Consider the following 21490-nt stretch of genomic DNA (forward strand, 5'->3'; position numbering starts at 1 on the left):
ACCAAACGTGTGAAAGAGAGGGAGAATTTATCTCTCATCAGATCGAGTGACACAAACAGATGGAGACTCAGCAGCGACTGGCTCTGATAGCAGCAACGTTATACTCCTATCCCTTGGCCCCAAAGGACCAGCTTCAACCAAATGGGGGCTGAAAATTGGGCTGAGTCACACTGTCAAGTCTTAGCAGACACCTTGAGCCAAGCTGTCACAGGACTAAAGGGTCCAACACAGACTGGGCTAGCATATGACAAGGCTGCTGTTTGAGCACACTTTAAAGAACACACCACTGCTGTTTGCCAGATCGAGAAACACCTTAAATAGCAACCACGAAGCGGCACGTCACAAGAACGACAACATCTGAGGCAAGTTCGTTTTCATTTTATTTTTTACATCCTTTTTTCCAAACCGAAAATAAACTGAACCTTAAGGGGGAGAGTGGCACTAAAAGCTTTCGCAGTGTGCTAAGCACGGAGCACACCATAAATGTGTAGCTCTTCCCCAGATCTTTCTGAACACGCGAATAGCATCGCTCCCTCAGTAATAGGAGGAGGATTCCATCTCCCACTGGGCTGCACGCTGAAGCTCCAATACCTTCTAGAGTGTTCCTGCAGACAAGACTAAAGGTCTAAGGGTGAGCAGAGTGGGAGAGAAATATCAAACACAGTTTAGAGGTGTTAAATCCCAGGCGGTGATACATCCCAGGTGGGAAAAGAAACTGACACACACATGAAGAAAATATCATGTATGTCAGTTTGTGAATCAAATCAAAGCGATGTGAAACATGGTGTTTAAATAATGAACTACATCATTACTTCACCATACTGGCACTCCTCATTATCACTGCATACATTTGCACTTACGTTCCTTTAGTAACAACAGAGCCTAGATGAGAGACGCGAGTCATAGATTTATGATAGAATATATGAATAAACTGGAAAACCATTCGATAACTCTTCTTAGATTACATGGTAGATGTGTAAAACAGGAATATGGAAATTTGATACTAAGTGCTCTATGGTGAATCATTATCCTGACATCATTTGTTCTCTCTCTCATCTGGCCAGAAAGAGGAGATGTACAAGTCAGCACAGGCTAGATCACATTCCAGTCCTCTGTGTGTCCAGGAGAGCAGCTACATCTGCCTCCAGCTGCCTCTGGGCTTGGTCGTGGATCAGCCTGCGGTAGCGGTCCCCATCCACCAGGGGGCGCAACCTCCTGCTGCTCCTCTCCTTGTCCCGGTCCCACGTGTCCCTGCACGTGTGAAGGCCCTCTGCGGAGCCCGGGTCTGGGACCTGCAGCTGTCTGCCTCTGCTGGCTGCCTCCCCTTCCTCCTCCTCGCCACGGAGCAGAGATGAGACACCATCTTTGAGTGACAGCAACTCTCTCTCCAGGGACAGGGAGAGGGCTGGAGGCTGAGATGCTGCCTCACATCCCCCGTGTCTGAGAGGCAGGATGGAACAGGAGGCAGGCAGGAAAGCACGTAGAGACTCCAGGAACTGGAACAACTGTAACTGGCTACAGGTAAACAATAATGTCAGGCTGGGGTTCTGAATGTCATGCCTCATTAATTGATATGCAGACATTAAATGTGTGTGTGCGTGTGTATGATATATATATATATATATATATATATATATATATAAATACATATATCATATATGCATGAGTATATATCCCTGTATGAAAAAAATTATAGTCACTATTATATATCCTGTAAAAAGCAAACACTCGTCACCTGCAGTGGGCAGACAGCTCTCCACTAAAAGGAGTTTTCTGCTGCCAGAGAAACAGCATGACGGCTGAAGGGACTGCTGGGCTGGACAAGAGGTAGTGTGGATTGATGTCCAGCTTCTTGCAGCGCATGCTCTTCTGGACCCAGCCAGACACATCACCCAGACTGCGGTCAGGAGAGTCTATGTGGAACACCCACCGATCTAGGACTGCCAACAGGCTCAGCAGGTCCTCCATGGCTGTGTCTGCAACGAGAGATGAAGGAGCAGCAGGACTTTCACGTGCACGAAAAGCTATAAAAAAACATATCAAACACAGAAGATCCCTTATGAACTACTTTGACGATAGCGCTACAGCCATGGAGACCCCTTGCGTCGTCTCTAAGCACTGATCTGAAGAGTCACGTCACTCTACCTGCCGTGAGTTTACAGTTATCCAGCAGCTGGAGGGTTCGTTCTGCACGGATGTCCACAGGGACTTCACCACACTGGACGGTCACTGGTGTTAGGGTCGTGTTGACACGAGCAGAGGAGCCCTGGCTCTGGATATAATGGAGCATGACGGGGCATTTAACACAGCTGGAGGTCAGTAGAGGAGTTAGTGAGGTCACTGCGGTCACTGCCAGTCTGTGTGACTGGGACTCATGACTGACTCCTGGCTCCTGCCTGCTCCTCTTGGCTGTGGGTTGTGGGTGAGAGGAGGGAGGCGGGGGACTGGGGACAGGAAACCAGGACGTTTGGCTCTGGGTCTGGAGGACCGCCGGCGTTGGGCTTTGGCCTGTCTCTGTCAGGATGGATAAACTCACACTGTCCACTGGTCTGGAACACAAAGGGATGGCACATCACTAACAATCACCCGTCACAGGAACGGCTATCACAACAGGGAAGCAGTTCACGTTTTGCAGAATCATTGGATGACTTCTGGTGGACATGTGAGAGAGGGTGAGAAAATGAAAGAGTGAATCCAAGAGTGAGTGAGTGACTGTTTAAGAGAGCCAGAGTCAGTCAGCAAAAAGGACAGGTGAACCACGGACAGCTAAAACAGCTCAGAAAAGCACATTATTACTCTCTGTGCCAGAGCCTCCCACAATGTTATCCCACAGCAATACTGAGAGCCCTGAAGCAATTCCACCGTACGGATCCTGATGCTCTCCATCCTCCAGATAAGCGCCCGAGTTTAACTAGAACAGGTGGAGTAACTAGGACTCTGATTGCTCCTCGCTCCAACAAAAAGAACTGGGAGAGCTATTTGAGACGGTGTTGCTATGGCTACCAGGGAAGGATGTGGCTGCCGTGGAGCAATTTCTCAGCGAGTCTTAAGATATCGCCTGAGAGCGACCGGCGCTCCCCACACTCGGGGCTACAGACAGACGGCTGGATGGGGAGTGATTATTGATGTCCCCCCCTCAGCATCCTGCTTTCAGAGCGTCTGAGATATTGGATGTTGGTTTTGTTTCACAACAGTGATGAGAATCACAACAATCAAACTTTCGGCAGTTTCTCATGTGACTCAAGTCGGCCAGAGGGGCTGTATTCTTCTTGGAAATGTGGTTTAGAGCAGTGGTTTTCGACCCTTGGTCCTCAGGGAACACTGTATGGAATGTTTTAGATGTTTCCCTGCTACAACACACCTGATTCAAATGAATGTATTTTTAACAAGCTCTGCAGAAGCCTGATAACGAACATGTTTTTAAATCAGGTGGGTTTGAGCAGGAAAACATCTAAAACATACAAGACAATGGGCCTAGGGGACCAAGGTTGAGGACCACTGGTTTAGAGGAAAATAGCAGTCATGTTCTCACTGAAGGTTTTTTGGTGAAATTCCTAAGGATCTGACAGCAGGTAGGTTTCTCTAGCCTGAAACCAACACTTGAATGGACGCCATTATCACAAAGTATCATCAAATTAGCACAGCTTGCAGCACTACCATACAGTCACGCCTCCAGGCTCATAATGAATAGGAGCGTTGCAAGTCATTATACTTGGAAAAATAACAAGACAATGCCGTTTCAAAATCCATTACTAACAACTTCTACATTGTGTTGTTCAATGACTCATAACTAAGGGTATTTGGAAAGATGTTTAAAAGGAAGGAGTCATGAATCCTGAATTCATGAAACAAAACAGCCCCACTTTAGGTGTAAATAAATAGACAATCCATTGAAAGAAACATTAAACTTACATTATGCCGCCTGGGGAGAGTGTGACACCCACAACCAAGCGGTCGTCGATGATGCGATGCCAGAGTTTATCCACCAGTGGTGATGGGGACGTCACTGGAATGACCTGCATCGGCTCCTCCAAGGTCTCTCCCTCTGTCTCCTCTTCCTCATCCCACAGGGATACAAGGCCTTCCTGTGAACGGTAGTTATACGAATCATATTTACATTTAGTCATTTAGCAGACGCTTTTATCCAGAGCGTCTTACAGTAACTACAGGGACATTCCCCCAAGGCAAGTAGGGTGAAGTGCCTTGCCCAAGGACACAACGTCATTTGGCATGATCGGGAATCGAACCAACAACCTTCTGATTAATAGTCCGACTCCCTAACCGCTCAGCCAACTGATCCCCTGGGGACATCACATGTTGCACAAGCACACGTACACACACAAAACAGATACTACTAAGTAATAATGAACGTAAGATGAACTTAACAATGACATCGTAATGACGTTTTGAGAGTTTACTCAATCCTACTTGCTCAGGTTGTGTCAAAACATAATCTCTCCCTGAGACCGCATCTGCGAGAGCTTGAAGCGACTGCCACAGGACCTTCTCCTTCACCCTCACATCTCTCTGGAGGTCCTGCAGCAGGGTGGAGCCACTCTAGACGGACAAACCACATCAAGTACACACACTAAACACCAGTCTCAACTGGTACTATAATCCAATTCTATTAAGTGAGATTATCTTTAGTATACTAATAGTTCTATGGTGATGAATGTGTTGTTGCAGTCACCTGTAGCCTTGACTCCAGAGCTTTTACAGTAAGAAGGATGTTTTCCCGCCCAGTTTCAGATGATTTGTCCTCTGTGCTCTCCTGGCAACACTATATGGAACAGAATGCACACACACGTTAAGGCTGTCAGGTCCAATAGGAGCCATATTCATTTGAGCAGCGAGTAGTTGCCAGCCGTTTTAGGAGCAAAATAAAAATCCTCTTCTAAAACAAAATGTGGAAAAAAATAAATACATGTCTCACTGAGTATGTGGATCCGCAGAGGTCCGTGACAAGGAAATTGTCCAACGTGTTCTCAGTGAGGTTCTCGTATACCAGCAATATCTGGTCTGTTCCACAGCCCAGGAAATCATCTACATGAAGGGAACGGACACCTGACCAACATGACGCTACCTGGGGACACAGTGCTTTAGGTTAGTGCCTTTACGTGTGACTAGTATCAGTATAACTAATAGTTTACGGTTCTACATTTAATAGTAGGACTGTGTCATTTGAGACCAAATATTCAAAGTAAATAGTATTCATATGGATATACAGCATAATAGATAAACACACACACACACATAAATATAAAGGTACACTCCAAAACCTGAAATGTGTCTTTCCATATTGCACAGGCATGTCCCTGGTTGAATGATACGGCAAAGAGAGTGCCATTTCTTCCTAAGTTGACCATCTTAATGTCCACTGGTTCCTCAAAGGGGAGCTCGCATACATCTCTAGGAATTCCATCCTCAAAATAAACCAATTGTTTTCTACTGGTTGCAGCAACAACAACTGATTTCAATGCATTGTTCACCTCTTCAGCTGACACCACCAAGATGCACTGTGTAATTGGACTGTATGCATGAGGTAAAATTGAAGCTCCATCAAGTAGTTTTTCATCCTCTACCAAGTACCCAATACTTTTGCCCCCATCTTCTGACTGATATTTTGAATGTGTTTGGGAGCCTAAGATGAAAGTTTTTCCTGAATTAAAAGGAAATGCACTGATTATATTTAGAGTGAGCTTGATGGGCATTTGTCTAACTTCACCCGCTCGAGTATAGAATACATCATCACCATAGCTCCACAGAACAGTTGGGCCCGGCAAGATTGCAACATTATCCCTCATTCGATATGGCAGATTAAACTCCATATATGATTCCAATGCATTTGAGTTACTCAGACTGAAAAGGCTATACTTAAAGCCGGCTTTCTTCATACACTGAGTCAATAAAACGCAGGGTCTTGTGACTCGCTTTTTCACATCTAGAGCAGAAGAACACATCACTATCTCAACAGCTGAAGAACTCTTTCTGATGATAACAGCCACTCCATCTCGTGTCTTTAAGAAACTGCTGGTATTTCGATGAAATGACAGTCTGCTGAATTTGAGCTCTGATTCCATTTGATTTTCAGTTGGGATGGTGCACTGGAACGTAACAATTTCTCCCAGGAATGACAGAAGCTTCTGACTTTCCCTGTTTTCTTGAGTCATTCTGACGTTTGTGTGTGGAGTCTGGTTGGGGCTTTGCAGTTGACTCCTAGCTAACACCAAGCTGCTTTAAATCAAAGCCAGTCCACTGGATAAAGTTGGCTAGAGAGCAGGCTTGCTACAGAACCGTTTTCCAAGTTTCTTTATAGCTATCTAGCCAGCTTGTTAAATTAGCTAACGCTAGCTAGTGACAACTTGGTTAGACAGTTTGCGAGAGTCCCAGAGCGATGATGCCCCCATTGCATCATCCCCAACTCGGTTAAACCTACAAGCCTACCTCACCATTTCTAATCTCAAAAGCTCGAGTTTGTTGCTAGTTTATGTAAACTTTTGCCAGCAGTTTGCAATCCCGACTTTACGGAAATCAAAACATCGCGCCACAGCGCGCATGAACGCCAAGGACATTCAATATATCTCACTGGGCGCGCCTGACTGGAGTCAGAGCGAAGAGTTACAGTTCAAGACACTTGTTTAGCTGGATTGTAATGAACTGTACCAGCTAGATGTTTGTGTTTGTCCGTTATTGGCTAAACCAATTCATCACATTGTTACATTATTGTGTAATCAGGGCATTTGTAGTAAACATTTGCTTAAACAACGTTTGATCCCAAGAGGAGGGGCCATAAGAGCCAAAATGGCCTCGGACCGGAATACAGTTTCACAGTCAACTCTGATTCATCACAACTCAACTTCTTCCCTCTAGCTAGCCACACCGATAGCATACAGTATCAACAGTCCCTTGAACATGGCGGAGAGTGGACAACTTGAAACCGAGCAGGTACTGTAGCTAGTTGCATTAGGTTAACAAACGTGTTTCTTGTTAGCTAGAGCTTGTCTAGTGACAGCTGCCGCAAATAACAAAAACATTTTTAGATTTGATTAAAGCCAGCTTCTGACACCATTATTTTTCATACAGGACACGGAGAAGATTGAGGAGATAAGATTTAGGTTCAAGAATGAGTACATCCAAGGTACGTTAGCAGCTAGCTAGCTAACTAGCAGTGCACAGCTTTGTTTTATTGGAGTCGAGCATGCTGTGTTTGTTATTTGGCGAGCTAGGTAGCTCTAATCGTTTGGTTTGGGTTGGTAGTTGTTACATAGCTAGACTATCTACTGGATAATCTTCTCGTAGTTATGTTCCGTTATACGACCTCGCTATGAGAGCCTGATGTAGCTCTAATGACATGTGATGTCAGTGGTGCCCAGCTAATAACTGAATGTCAGATGACAGCTTTTGGTCAGACCCATTCCATGTTTACTACAGATTTTAAGGCCCTGTCGCATGTCTAACTAAGCGACTTTTTAGCATTCTGACACTGTTCATAAAGACAGCAAATAGGGCATGGCCGTATAAAGCTAGCGGAAATAGATTCTGCTTTACTGGTCACCACTGTTAATGTAGGCCTAGGGCTAAAAAGTTCAACTAGTTATGTCAGTCGGTCACCTTAGAAACTCCTGTTTGATATGATGAAGATGATATGATGTTTCATTTCTGTCAGAAACATCCGAGAAGTATGATTCCAGAGATGTGGACAGATTACAAAAGGATGATGCGCTGGTGGAAGGATACCTGACATGGAGACAGTTTTCCATCGATGACGCCTTGAAAATGATTGATGAAAGCTTTCAGTGGAGAAAGGAATATGGTGTGAATGGTAGGTCTGCACTAAATAACTTTTCAATTCCCAGATTGTGCAGTGGTAGTTAAACTATTAACCTATAAATTTGATGTGGTGAATGAACATGTGGTTCAGAGGCCAGATGGTCTCTTGTGTGCTTTAGTGGTCAAAACAGGAGTCTAAAGTTTCATTAATATACAAAACTAAACTGGATTCATTGGCAGTCCAAACTGCACTGTGAGCCTACCACTGCCTAGCCATGGCATGATTCTTATGACTGTGTTGTCCTTGTGTTCCTCAGAGATGGATTCTTGGCCTTCTGCCAGACACAGCCTTGTTGTTTCTTGTGCTCCAGTCTCTCCTCCATTCAGGCCTGAGGCAGTCTTCTGTCTCAGTTTTTTTTTTTAAGAATCAAGCAATTACATAATTTTGATGGCTGTAAACTGCCAGTTAGTCAAATCTCTGTTCTCCAGAAATTGGGTATGCAAACATTATTCCATGCCAATAGTCAGACCTGTGATGTTTAAAATAATGACCATTTGTGAAATTCACAATGTGAATGTGTTTTGACTTCAGAGAAAGAGAAGAAAGGCATTTGATTAGGATTTTGTCAAATAACTTTTGTAAAATGAATCATGAATATCATTTATGTTCACTAATAACATTGTTTCTTTGTTTCTTTTTTTCAGATATCTGTGAGAATACTATTCCAAAGTGGATGTTTGAGACTGGTGCCGTCTTCCTCCATGGTTACGACAAGGAGGGCAACAAGCTCTGTATGTTGTCATGACTTTACAGATATGTTAGTTCTGAGGGTGAAGTTATGTGATGCATCGATTTGCTAAATCAGTATAGTAAATGTGATCTCAAAGCCTTATCGATTATCGGTTAATTGTGCACTGACTGCTGTCTTTCATCTGTTATAGTCTGGTTCAAAGTAAAGTTGCATACCAAGGATGCAAAGACGATCATGGACAAGAAGAAGTACGTGGCTTTCTGGCTGGAGCGTTACGCCAAGAGAGAACCAGGGATGCCCCTCACCGTTGTGTTTGACATGTCGGAGTCTGGTCTCAGCAACATTGTAAGGACATATAAGAGGTTGTTGACAAGCAGGGTTTAGCCGGAAAAGGCTTTCGGCGCAGTGTTAACCTAGTTACCCTAGTGGATCTGATGCCCAAGACACCCAGCTCAAGTTCTAGATCAAGTCTTTAGATGAAAGACTTGAGAAAAGGTTGTTTTAGTTTGGTTACTTTTGGCATACAGTCAATGATATGTCCCATTTGAAACCCCCTAGTGCTCTGCTGGGAGTATTATTGCGGTCATGGTGAGAATCCTAATATGGCTTGCTATTTGAGCCGTGGACTTGGAGGGATTGATGCTCTTCAATGGTTTAACACTTTGGAGATTAAAGTGACCTTTAAATCCGGTTGGTCAATCCGAGTAGACTTCCTAATCCAAAAGACTGACTTTGTTTCAGAAGTGGTCTCCCAGCAGGAGCTTGGCGTGCTAATTTCGGAGGCCAAACTCTCCTGGAGAAATGCCCCAATTAAACACATACAAGGCACAAATGATAAATAACTCCCTGAAACCCAAATATGAAGTGAGTGGATTCGAAAATCAGGTTGGAAATCTGACCTAATGGAAGTTTGTAGAATTAAACATGTAGTCGTCTATTGGGCAGGAGCAGACCTGTCAAATGTTATCTCATTAAGACTCTGGGTGAGTACTCTTTAGCAGTGGTGCTGTCAACAAGCCCAGGAACCCAGCCGGACAGTAGCTACTCCTAGGGGTCTGCCTCCATTGAGGGCTCGAGAGTTTCATGATGAGTCAATTACGCTAATCTTACCCATGTATTTGCCACATGAAAGGATTGTCACGAAGGTGGGGTTCACACACCTGATTATGTTTATTTTTTATAAATGTGCCAGATAAGTCTGTTGTGTTGTGGGATTGATCTTCTGTTGTTAAACCAGCTGTTTAGGAGGAGGGACAGATAGCTCTAGCTGTTAGATGTGCTCTTTTTTCTCATTTACACACAAGGACAGACACTTTCAGATTGTTTAGACACAATCTCCCAAAAAGGAACAAGATTGCTTCACGGGTAGTGACAATTGGTCAGAGAATTCTGCTATTACATTTTACTATCCAGAGTATTGCGAAAGTAATACTGCCTTTTAGTTTCTGCTTTAGACTTGGTGTTTCTTTTAGTTCTTTATTTGTCATGATACCCATCACCCCTGAATAATGGTATTTCACATGATTGGGTGGAACGGTAATTGAAAGGCCCAATTCATTTCATACTCTCAGAAGATGGAAGTTTCAGTCATTGTGAACTGGGTCATTTCACAGCTTGAGGCATCTCCGACTGTAAACAATTTCCCTATTACAAGTCCATAAGACATTTTTTATAGTCATGCTCTGCTTCGAGGTTTCACAGGTTATACTGTTCTTTCTGACTATTTCGCTTTCTGTTTCAGGACATGGATTTTGTAAAGTACATCATTAATTGCTTCAAAGTGTATTACCCAAAGTTCCTATGTAAGTGTGTTTTTATAGCACATTAGCTAACTTTATTGGTCACATTTCTATCATTTCTTTTGAGGTCACTTATTGCATTCATGCAGGTCATACTCTGATTGTGTTCTTCCCTCTGACTCGTCTTATCATTTCAGCCAAAATGATCATAGTGGATATGCCTTGGATCATGAGTGGTAAGATGACAAGCTCACAAGCACTTATTGTCTTTGTCTTGTAACCTCTCATCATTTAGTATTTTCACACCCTGTAATGCTTGTGTTTTCCTCGATAGCTGCATGGAAGATTGTGAAGACATGGCTTGGTCCAGAAGCCATTAGCAAGCTCAAGTTTACATCCAAAAGTGATGTGCAGAACTTTATCGGGCCGGAGTATTTGCCATCCCACATGGGAGGAACGGTAGGTTTGTCCTCGGCTCAGAGGAGACAGAAACAGTGCTGCCATTCTGCTCTTATCTTTCTCTTATCTTTCACAATGTCTTCACTCTCATTAGTTTCATATGCCTTAAAAAAAAGTATTTTTGAAATACCAAAGAGCTGATAGATTCTGTGTATGTTTTTACCCACTTTTGATGAAAAAGTGAGTAGCCTTGCATTTGTTATACACCAGCATTGCTTGACAGCGATTGAAGTTAACTGATCCAACAAACGGACTGTTGTTTTCTTTTGGTTTCAGGACTCCTTCAAGTACAGCTATCCCCCTCTTCCTGACGACGACTTCCAGACACCCATTTGTGAGAATGGACCAATCGTCAGTGAGGACGACAACGAGAGTAAAGACGGTGAATCAGAGTGCAAGGATGTCCTGGAGTCCAGTTACAGCTCTGAAGTGGCTGTAAAGCCCAAAAAGGTACAACACCTCCTTGTCTTAACCAACTGTCATTTTCTTCTTCCTGAAGGAGTGGATTGGCAGCAAGGGGGTAATTTCAGAAACACAATGTCACATTTTTATATTCTACATGAAATTTTAAAAAACTGGTCTCCTAAAGTTGTTGACCATTGAATATGATAATAGACTCCGTAACTCATTAATCACTGTGTAAATGTACATTGTAAGCTGAGAGACTGGTCAACTACAGAGAACATTAACCTGAATGTACTCAAAAATGAGGTGCGTTTCGTTGAACACAGTTCACACTTTTTGTGTTTTTATATCTAGTATATTTAAATAGCAGTTGGCCTAGGTATGCTTTTTTCCAGTTACAGTTCTAAACATATATCTTCTAAAACTTTCACAACTTACAAACACACCCAGGCCATGTCTGTCGTCAAACGAGACGTCGGCCATGTTATGCAAAGTTCAGTCAAGTTCCCTTTCACTTTGATGTGGGGCTTCACTCATGGGCTTTTTTTCATTTCTGGAATTCAGTGTGAGATTACAGCATGTAATCGGGTACTCCGCCGAGACGCTGTGAATTAAGAGGCAGTAATGCCCTGATTTGGCAGCTGTTAAGCTCCTGGCTCATTGTCTCTGTCAAGGTGACTCCTAATGTCTTCCGCTGCAGCTTAATCCTGCCCAACACTACCCACACATCACAGCCAGTCTCACTGAGCGCATGGCGCGCCTCTAATCTTCTGAGGTCTTTTTCAGGATACTGAGAGATGATGTCAAGTCAGTCACAGAAGCAGTTTTGCAGGGTGTTTTATTTGTATTTTTCATCTTCTCACACCTTCATCTGCCTGACTTCACACAAGATTTTTCCAGATGCTCTCAGACTCTCCCATTGTCTCTCTGTGTTCCAGACTAGTGGCTTTGTTTTTGACCTTGTTGGAGGCTGGGCTGCAGGGGCTGTCAGTGGCTGTGGCTTGTGCTCAGTGATGGTCTCATCTGGTTTGCTGGGGGAGGGGCTAGTGACCAGGGGGGAGGGGCTAGTGACCAGGGGGGGAGGGGCTAGTGACCGGGGGGGGGGGGGGGGGGGGGGGGGGGGGGGGGGGGGGCATGAGGACCCTATTATTGAAACGTCCACAAAGCTTGACTTGGTCCATACACCTTTGCTCAACATCTTCCACTCTCTTTCTCTATTGTTCTCTATATCTGACATTATGAAATTGTCATGACTGGCATATGCTGCACACATTCCTCTCCCCTACAGGGTCTCAATTCAGAGCACTGTAATCTTTTTAGCCTTGTTTTTTTTTTTTGGGTGGGGGGGGGGGGGCAAACGAACGTGCATGGGAATAGAGAGTGGGTATTAGGGAGTCATTTCAGGAGACACTTAGGGATTGGCAAGATTCTTGTGCACACGAAGACTAGCACATATCCTGTCCCAAGTACCCCCTCGTTTAAGGACACTTTCTTCCGAGTATTTATAAACGGATCCAAGTGCTGTGGGCGTTGCTCGCCTCTGACAGTCTGGTTGTTTACCCTTGTTGGGGGTGTACTATCCATTCCCTGTGTAGCCCAAGTTTATTCAGAGCCAACCGGGTGGGGTGGCTAGACTCCTGTTGAGCTTTTAAGCCGTTGAGGAACCTGCGCTGTTGCTGGAGACTTCTCGGTGCACACAGACTCAAGTGGCCCGGCAGGCCTGCGTCACACAAAGCTGCTCCTGTGAGCCTCTTACGCGCCCACAAAACACAAACGGAAAACATCCCATTGTTGGCGAATAGCACGTTAGTCACGCTCGACAGATTTTAGATTTACACAACGGCGATATGCAAGTTTGGTTGGTAAATAATTCACGGGCTCCTCATTTGAGAGGCATGCGGATGGTGTCAAAGCACACAGGAATTATTTGTATTTATGGACTGTTGGTCCACCTTGTAAAACCTCGGGGTGGGAATAGCATGGGGTTTGTTTTGAGCCTCACCAGTGAGACTAATAGGCTTAACCTAATGCTCTGACCTCTTATGTTTGATCAACACACGTCGTTGTTTGTGCTGAATGGCTCAAGGAACCTGTGGCGCTGTTTCAGGCCAGCCTCTAGTGGGATGTGTGGTAAGACTGGAGGTTGAGCACCTGGAATGTAAAGCCCCAAAGGGAATTAGCCAGACAGTGTCTGTATGTTAGCGGGTGTGTCTGTATGCGTGTGTGTGTGTGGTGCCTCTAATCAGCCTGTAATGAGCTAGCCCTTATCTCATGATGTGCTGACTAAGGCTAGGGCCTGGTGCTAACCCCAGTGACAGTGTCTGGCCTTCACTTTAAACCGTCTGTACAGAAGGCCATACATTCCTCACTGTCACTCGTGGATTTAGCTTCTCTTTGCTTTGCGTAAACGAGGAAGCCCTTCCACCAATTTTGAGGGTTCAACAGTGTTGTTGGTTTGCTGATCGCTCAGGGAAGCTAATTGCCTTTCTCTCTGTTTTGAAACAAGGGCTGGTGGTAAGGCTTTGTAGGATGTCGCCCACACGAGCCTCACAGTGGAGATCTGCAGTGTGACATTTCTGCTCACCTGTGTGGTTCTGGGCACTTCATCCTTGATGCATCAGCCATCTGCCATCACGGACAAGTTCAACCTTTTCACATTCAAAACCTACCGGGACTACACATTTCATACTCGGAAGATGTGCCCACACATTTCAAAATGACCCCTCACGTTTCAAAACGAAAGACAAGATGTACTTTTATGACTTTTTAATCCCTTTTTATTCATTTGGCCTTTATGTTTGACGAGAGAAACATAGCTTAGCCAACCAGTACTATTTTGATATTTTAACATGTAATATTGTGCCTCTTTAGACACCTAACTGTTAATATGATATATATTTGATATATTCCAGAGACTAAGGCAATGTTATTCATGCCAACTGTATATCCAATTCCTATTTTAATTCAAAGGCATAGCCTATAATTGCACTTAACTCTTGAATATGATATACAGTTTCATACGAGAAGGGAAATTGTTTTTTAACAAACACTACCAGCTCAAAATGTGTCATTCTTTTTCCTTATACTCTTGCTGGCATATTTGCACTCAACTGTGTCAAAGATTTAGATATATTTATATTGTGCACTATACCAACTGCTAGATCACGTCATGGAAAGCTACCTCGGTATAATATACCATGGTATGGTATAATGGACATGCACTGTGCCTTATTGTCACAATCGTACTGCAGGCCATTCTGAATCTGTACCCTAACCACTCCACGGCCACTTCAAGATCTCTGCTCACAGACTTGCCTAAAGAACAGGTTACTGGATGTTTTTGTGTTGAAATCTTTAGAACACAGCCAAGTTAGCTTTAATAGTATTAATTTCATTTATGTAATGTAACCTTTTTAATATGGTTTCATTACCAAATCTAACATTTTATTTGATCTCATGTATGCACCTGCTTTCATTAATCAAAATAATGATTTGAAGATTCTTTGTTTTCCACTTAATTTCATTAACAAAGTATTTTGTTATGATTTGATTAATGACAATTGTATTAATTTTAATGAACGGATGTATTTTGATCATCCCTTGTGTTTACCTTTAGTATTAGTGCCTTTTACCTGTACTACACTTGATTTGAAAAATCATAATCAATAAAAATGCTGTTTGACAAGAAACTCTCTCTCTCGATATTCTCACTGTGTCAGCTGTGTGTCACAGCCTTCTGCTGATTGGGGGAGGAAGTGTGTGTGTTGCTTAGCACAGCAGAAGACACACTTCCCCGTCTGAGTTATTAGTGGTTATACAGGGATCACAAGCAGATCTCCCCTCACCCTCTCTCATCCTCTCCTTCTGTGTTCACTCTCCCATCTGTCTTCCACAAGCTGGGTCCAAACAGCACGGTTGCTCCTGAGCAATATGGTACACTAGAAATGATGCAAGCTCCACCCACTGACCTTCACTTTTCATTTCCTAACTTTCTGCCAACATTACACAACGCACGTGTTATCAGTCCTATAGTCTTGTGACTTGTCATGCATTAGGGTGGATGTGAGGAGAATGTAGGGTAAAGTGTATGGATGTTGTTGAAGTGAGAGTGCTGACCTGTAGAGATACAGTTCCACTGTGGGTTTGTGTGGCTGGTTGTCGCCATGGGAACTTTGTGACCCTTACAAAAGAGTTGTTGTGGTTCTGAGTGTTTTAATTTATTTTGGGGAATTGTGGTCAAGTGCTCCCATGGTCCCACTAGACTGCGCAAGGGTCAGTGGTTGCCTTCTGTGTCGCAATGAAACGACTTACACATGAGCTGACATGTCTTCAACCCTATGCCGACAAACAGACCCTTTACCAAGTCTTTAAAACAGATTGTCTTGTGTGTTCATGAACCTAGTTTGACAAGGCTAATGTTATTTCAGGTCAACTTCCAGGACGACAGTCTGAAGTTGGACGACAGTGACAAAGGGGACAGTCGGACCAAAGGAGCCAGGAAGCCACTAACCACCTTCAAGGGCCCCCTTCTGAATGTTAGGTATACACCCCCACACCTCCTTCCATCCACCCATCCAGTCATCCATCCATCAGCTATACTCAAGTTGAACAGATTCCTCAGTCCAGTGGCCCCAGGGCATCCGGTAGCTCTGGAGTCATCCCATAAGGGTTAGAGGATCAATGCCTTTTGACTTAAACCACAGCCAGGTATCCGTATGTTTGCACCTTGTGGATCAATTGATTCTTTCGGATTTGAGCATAAATCAAGAATAGCTTATTGAGTGAAAATCCTTTGGCAGGCTTAATTACTGTGGTGCAATGATCAATCAGACTCCTTGATTGACCATTACGGCCTATCATCAGTGTAGTGCAGCCATCATGCAATTACTTTACAATAAAGGGCTCAGTAAAGACAATAGTATTTTGTCAACAGCTCCCTGTGTCAATAGAGAGGCTACACTTCTAATTATGTCACTTTTAATGCTGGCCAACAGGTAAACCTTCCAGCTTCTGTAACACACTCCTCAAGACACATGCTCTCTCCTAATCACACGTTGCCTGTTTTGGGGCTGGACTCACTGTTGAATTTCCAGGCTTCAATGTTTATTGAGATGTCAAATGTGGTTGTTCCTCTGAGTCATTTCCCCCGAGTTTGGCTTTTAGAATCTAGTCTTTGATCTGACATTTTCTTTCACAGCTCTAGGCTATGAATTTGAGTAATAAACAGATTGTACTGCATATGAGCTTTAAATGCAATTAGGTTACTAAGCTGTGTTGGCCCTGATTTGGGTCCAGGAGGATTTGGGCACAAGTGGGGATGTGAGGCTTTGATGTTCCAAGTATGTTTGTCAAAGGTTTCCTAGGATTCTAGTGGGTCACTCTGGTCTCAATGGACCATCACTCTCCCAAGACTCCTTTTTGGGGCAAAGAACACGAGGGGGAATAAGAAGGAAGGATGTTGGAACAATCCCTGTTCTAATAGCTGCAGCCTGCACTGGATACAGAATGAGAGACTTCATAATCACAACACAGGCATTTTAATCCTGTTGGTGATTTGAGAATTAGTGGAAGGTAACACAGCCAGTGCTGAGTGCAGGTTGGGGTGGCGTGAGCAGGGAGTTAGCAGTGGAGACCAAAGTGCCTGGTGGCTAGTTTTCTCAGGCTGTGGATTTTCCTGTGCTCCACATTTCACAGCTTTGATGCCAGACCACAGATGTTTTTCAGTCTTAGTTTGGGAATAATGTGGTGTAATTCCCCAACTTGCCTGTAAGTGGGTTCAGATAGGGCTGGCACCCAGGGGCCTGACAGCTCCATATGGGTCAGGAGGTAGCAGGGAGAAAGCCCTGCAGCAAATGGTAGTCAGCTGCTATTTTCCTGGAAATAATCCCTTCTTTTGTTATGTTTACTTTAAGGAGACGCTCTCCTTTATAAAAAAATAGCCCTAGAGTTAGATGACAGATGATAGATAGATGACACTTACTGTGCTCTCAGCATGTATGTGAATATGGTTACTTGAGGTAAGAATAGTGCCAAACATTGCTCAGTCTGGTACAGATGGACCTTGTCTTCCCAGCTGAGCCCACAGCAGGGATGAAGAGAAAGCTAGTGATTGGAAGTGATGGAAACAGCTGGTTTAAGAAACGTGTATAAACAGAGACTCCCAATTCCCAGGATACTTGAGCGATAACCATACCACAATTACTCTGAGGCAGCTACATCTTAATCTGAAGCGTAGGAAGCTTAACCAACCAGATCGATACAGACAAGACATCACAGAGAACAACAACAAACAGGTTGTAAAGTAATTGGAAGATCATGTCGACACCACGCAGACGTATTGGCATTTGAGAATTATTTTGATTAAAGTCAGCGATGTCCTTCGTCACAGACTCTGACAGATAAAGACTTTTTCTCTCCTCTACTCCTCCCACCCCCCTCAGTCCAGCAGAGGAACTCTGCTTTGGCTCCAAAGACACGGAAAAGAAATGCCTCATTGTCCTGACCAACGTCACCAAGGATCAAGTGGCCTTCAAGGTTAGTGAGAAGCATCTGTAGGAGTGTGGGTGTCTTGTAACTGTGTGTCTGTGTTAAGCCGTAACTGCGTACATCATTGGACACAAACTTTTTCCTCCATGCAATCCATTGCTGTTTCTGCTTTCCTCTTTCATAGTTATCTTGGCTGTGTCTCATCACAGGTACGAACCACAGCACCTGAGAAGTACAGAGTGAAGCCCAGCAACGCCACCTGTGAACCAGGTGCTTCGCTGGACATAGTGGTGTCCTTACATGGAGGTAGAGAACTGCACTTCTTCTCTGCACTCTCAAGCCTCATCTGCTTGGCAGATGTTTGAAAATACTTTCACACAGAGAGAGCTTCAGAATAATCAAAAGGCCCAGATTGTTAAGTTTCCAAAAGAGCTGACAAAGTGCTCTTTTTTTTTTTTTATTCACATACATATTTTACGAGGAATAAAATAGTCATCTTTTATCTCCCCTAAACCGAGCCTTCCGAAATCTAATGGAGTGTAAATACAGAAGTTCTAGAGCCTCCATACATTCCCCTGGAAGGCTGGAACACAAAAGGTCAAACCTTCTCTCAGTCTGGTGAGACTAACATGGAGTTTGGATACAGGAACTTGGCTGATAAGAAGCTAAGCAGGCTTTCAAGCATGGAAATGTCAGCCGTGGCTTAAGATGTGATCGACATGGTTCAGATCAATCAAATCATGGCACTATTCCAGACTTTTTCTGGCTTTCAACTTCATTAATTCTTTATTTATATTTTTTGGAAGGGACATCTATGGCCTGATATCTTGAATCCCCAGCTTTGTGGATAAGACATGACTGGTTCCTAATCAGAGCGAAGGGAACAGAGTCATCTCTTTAGGCTCTTTTTAGTCTCATGAAATTTTCGTTACAAGGGACTCGTTTGTTTCAGTTCCATTCAAAATCTAGCGGGACATCGCCCTGGAACATTGCCCTGGAACTGGCTTTTTTACAGATCCCCACCCCGCCTAAAAACAAAGGGGAAATTGAAATGAACTGAGAAAAAAGAATAGATTGTATGTATTTATGCTAAAGTGAGGATAGAGGATTCAAAGCAAATGTTCCTTAATACTAAAACATGAACTTGGTTAATGTAGTCTTTGGGTTGCAGGATATCAGGCGTCTCTGCAGGATCGCTTCCTGGTGATGGCTGCTGAAATGGAGCAGAACGCCGGCTCACCAGATCTCACCCAGTTCTGGAAGGAAGTTCCCAAAACCAGGGTCATGGAGCACAGGTAGCTTGTATGTATTTGTGCGTGGTCATTCTTGAGATGGGCAAGTCAATATCGCCATATAACTAAGTCACGAGCAAAGGTCGTTGGATAAGATAAGTGCCTTCTTAAGGACTCAGATACAGTTGCTCCACATGGGTTTCTCAACCCTTTCTAACCACTTCCCTCAGCCTGCTTGTGTCACTGTAGCAGGCTGATTATCACCTCCTCCCTCAAAGACGGTCCCCCCCTCCCTCATGTGTGGGTTTCCTTCCTGTAGATTGCGCTGTCACGTCCTGGAGAGCAGTAGGCCCTCCCCGAGCTATCAGGCGGACAACCCTATGGAAGCAGGAACCAATGGGCATCAGGACCTTCAAACAATGGTAAGCTCTGATTGGAGAAAAAGATTCATGTATTTGAATACTTCTTTTGTTATTTTTTTTGTTCCTCTATTATCCGTGCTCTGTTTTTACACAGCTCTACAAGTTCATGCGAACTGCATTGTGATAAGTGCGTCGGCTCGAGCTGGCATGTTGTTTAACATATGAATAAACGACCAATCACCCCCCTCCTCATCTCTCCCCCTCATCAGCTGATGCGTCTGATGGCCAGTAACTCCCGGTTGGAGCAGAAGATGAACGAGTGTCTCTGGGTGCAGAAGGTCCTCATGGGTCTGGTGCTGATCCTGTGTGTGTTCAACCTCCTCTGCCTCTACCTGCTGGGCACCGGAGGGCAGCCCTCCTGACCTGCCCCAGCGGCTTAGACAGAGACTAGCCTGTCCTTAGAAAGAGGCAGAGGCAGGTCAGAGGCTGGCCTGCGGATGACTGCTTCTGGACTCACTGATAAAACAAGAGCAGGTAGGTCCTACCTCAAGGGCTGTCTGTTGTCATGCAGAGAAAGACTTTTTCTGGAAGTAGTGAAATAGGGACGTGCGATAATGCCGCGTTTTCGGTTGCCCAGGGAGATTCGCTCTCATCTCCTTCGGGCATTTGAGAGTTACAGTAGCAGAGACTCTTAATCCTGTGACGTGAAATCGATCAATGTATTTTTTATGACTGATCATGGATCTTTAAATGAAAGACTATTTATTACAAAGCTCACATCATGTACTGTAGAAAAATACATAATTATTTTCTGATTCTAATGTATAATATTTCTTTTGGATACATTATATAACTATATGAACAAGAATAAACTTGCGCCATTGTTTTTATCAAGTTATGTCTATTGTCATGGAGTGTCCTGTCTCAGCTAGAGAACCCTCAGTCTGAACAAGGCCGCCTCCTCCAGCAATGATCTGACACGGAGGAGCACCAAGAAATGTTTCCCAAAATACATCCGTTGAAGCTAGAAGCACCACCCAGAATCCTGCCAGATAACAATCTCAGACACAATCTGTACAACACGGAAGAAACCTCGCTGTTCCTGGTTTGGCATAAACAGTCTCACTGTGCTTTTGAGATGCTCCAGTCCTGCTGTGTCCTCCTGATGCCAGCCCTGCCCCATGCTCCAGTCCTGCTATGTCCTCCTGATGCCAGCCCTGCCCCATGCTCCAGTCCTGCTATGTCCTCCTGATGCCAGCCCTGCCCCATGCTCCAGTCCTGCTATGTCCTCCTGATGCCAGCCTCTCCGGTAACAGCCTCATCGGTGCAGAGGTGTCTAATTGAAAACAAGGCAGAGTGTGTGACCTCACTAAACCTCTCCCTATGTACTCCAGAGAAGCTACTGAGAGATCTGTGTCTCCGATATCGGCTCTATTTGTTTTAATTACCCGATGCCGGCGAACTAAAAATACCAAGGCAATTACTGCTGAGTACGAGGAGATGGCAGGAGCAACTCACGCAGCTCAGTGGGATAGCTGGGTATCTATAACAAGATCCAGCTCAGAGCAATCAGCCTATGGGCCGCTGCACAGAGGGGGAGCATATTTAGAATATTAGGAAAGCATGGTCTCATGACACAGGTACCAATGACTGTTGTCAACATTTTTCAGCTGATGGTGGATGGTGGCATTTAGACGGTGATAGGATAATGATAAAATGACTCGCTGCTCACTTAAGGGAGTTTACTATGTTGGGCTTTGTAAAAACTCTGAGCAGGTTCCGCTAGCCATTGTTTCCTAACTTCTATTTTTATTCCTCTCATTCACATGTCATATCTCCTTTTCCTTTTAAAGGTTCCCTTTACTCTGACACGCAGTTGAGAAACCTCTTTTCCCACATCAATGGGCAGTTGTTATAAGTCATTGGATCGTTCTAAGAGAATGTGTGCACTGGGTGTAAAACTTGCTTTATTTGTTGTATTTTTACCGTTGCCGGAAAAATGCTTTTGCTGCTGTTCGGGAAGTAAGTGCAGGTGCATTAAGAGGAGGGCAAGGCTAAAAGCAGTGACTGACTCCAAACAACGTATGTTAAAGCTTGGGCATCACATTCAGGTGGGCCAAGACCCTAAGTGCTGCCATACCTCAGTACCTGACCAAGTCCAAAGACTCACTTATAGGAAGACCAATCCTGTTAATTATGCAAGATCAAAAAACCCAATAGGCATGTTCTCATTAATAATGCAAGACCACAGCCCAGAGGAAGTTGTTCAATAGAAAGTGTGGCCT

The 21490-nt window shown here is 44.2% G+C and overlaps 2 protein-coding genes across 3 annotated transcripts; one reads left to right on the forward strand and one right to left on the reverse strand.

The window, feature by feature from the left end:
* Positions 1-362: 362 nt before the first annotated feature.
* On the reverse strand, positions 363-6582 carry fancb (FA complementation group B). 2 transcript variants are annotated; one of them, XM_084688831.1, is made up of 8 exons: positions 6450-6582; positions 4934-5083; positions 4691-4780; positions 4429-4557; positions 3913-4085; positions 2146-2549; positions 1736-1976; positions 363-1515 (listed from the first exon to the last, which is right to left on the reverse strand). In XM_084688831.1, the coding sequence occupies exons 1-8, from the start codon at positions 6450-6452 to the stop codon at positions 1098-1100; spliced, it is 1608 nt and encodes a 535-aa protein (XP_084544957.1). In that variant the 5' UTR covers positions 6453-6582; the 3' UTR covers positions 363-1097. The 2 variants fall into 2 exon arrangements, with proteins under 2 accessions (XP_084544957.1, XP_084544956.1); XM_084688830.1 differs by having other exon boundaries at positions 5280-6504.
* A 186-nt stretch (positions 6583-6768) lies between these two features.
* mospd2 (motile sperm domain containing 2) lies at positions 6769-20099 on the forward strand. The gene is made up of 15 exons (XM_084688832.1): positions 6769-6945; positions 7084-7138; positions 7667-7822; positions 8476-8562; positions 8713-8867; positions 10264-10324; positions 10459-10497; positions 10596-10720; positions 10997-11170; positions 15553-15665; positions 17566-17659; positions 17821-17917; positions 18783-18906; positions 19163-19265; positions 19475-20099. Exons 1-15 carry the CDS (start codon positions 6913-6915, stop codon positions 19625-19627), a joined length of 1569 nt encoding a protein of 522 aa, XP_084544958.1. The 5' UTR covers positions 6769-6912; the 3' UTR covers positions 19628-20099.
* Positions 20100-21490: the final 1391 nt, after the last annotated feature.

The sequence above is a fragment of the Hypomesus nipponensis genome, chromosome 23 (assembly GCF_054491055.1).
Source record: "Hypomesus nipponensis isolate SF chromosome 23, ASM5449105v1, whole genome shotgun sequence".
Classification (NCBI taxonomy): domain Eukaryota; kingdom Metazoa; phylum Chordata; class Actinopteri; order Osmeriformes; family Osmeridae; genus Hypomesus; species Hypomesus nipponensis.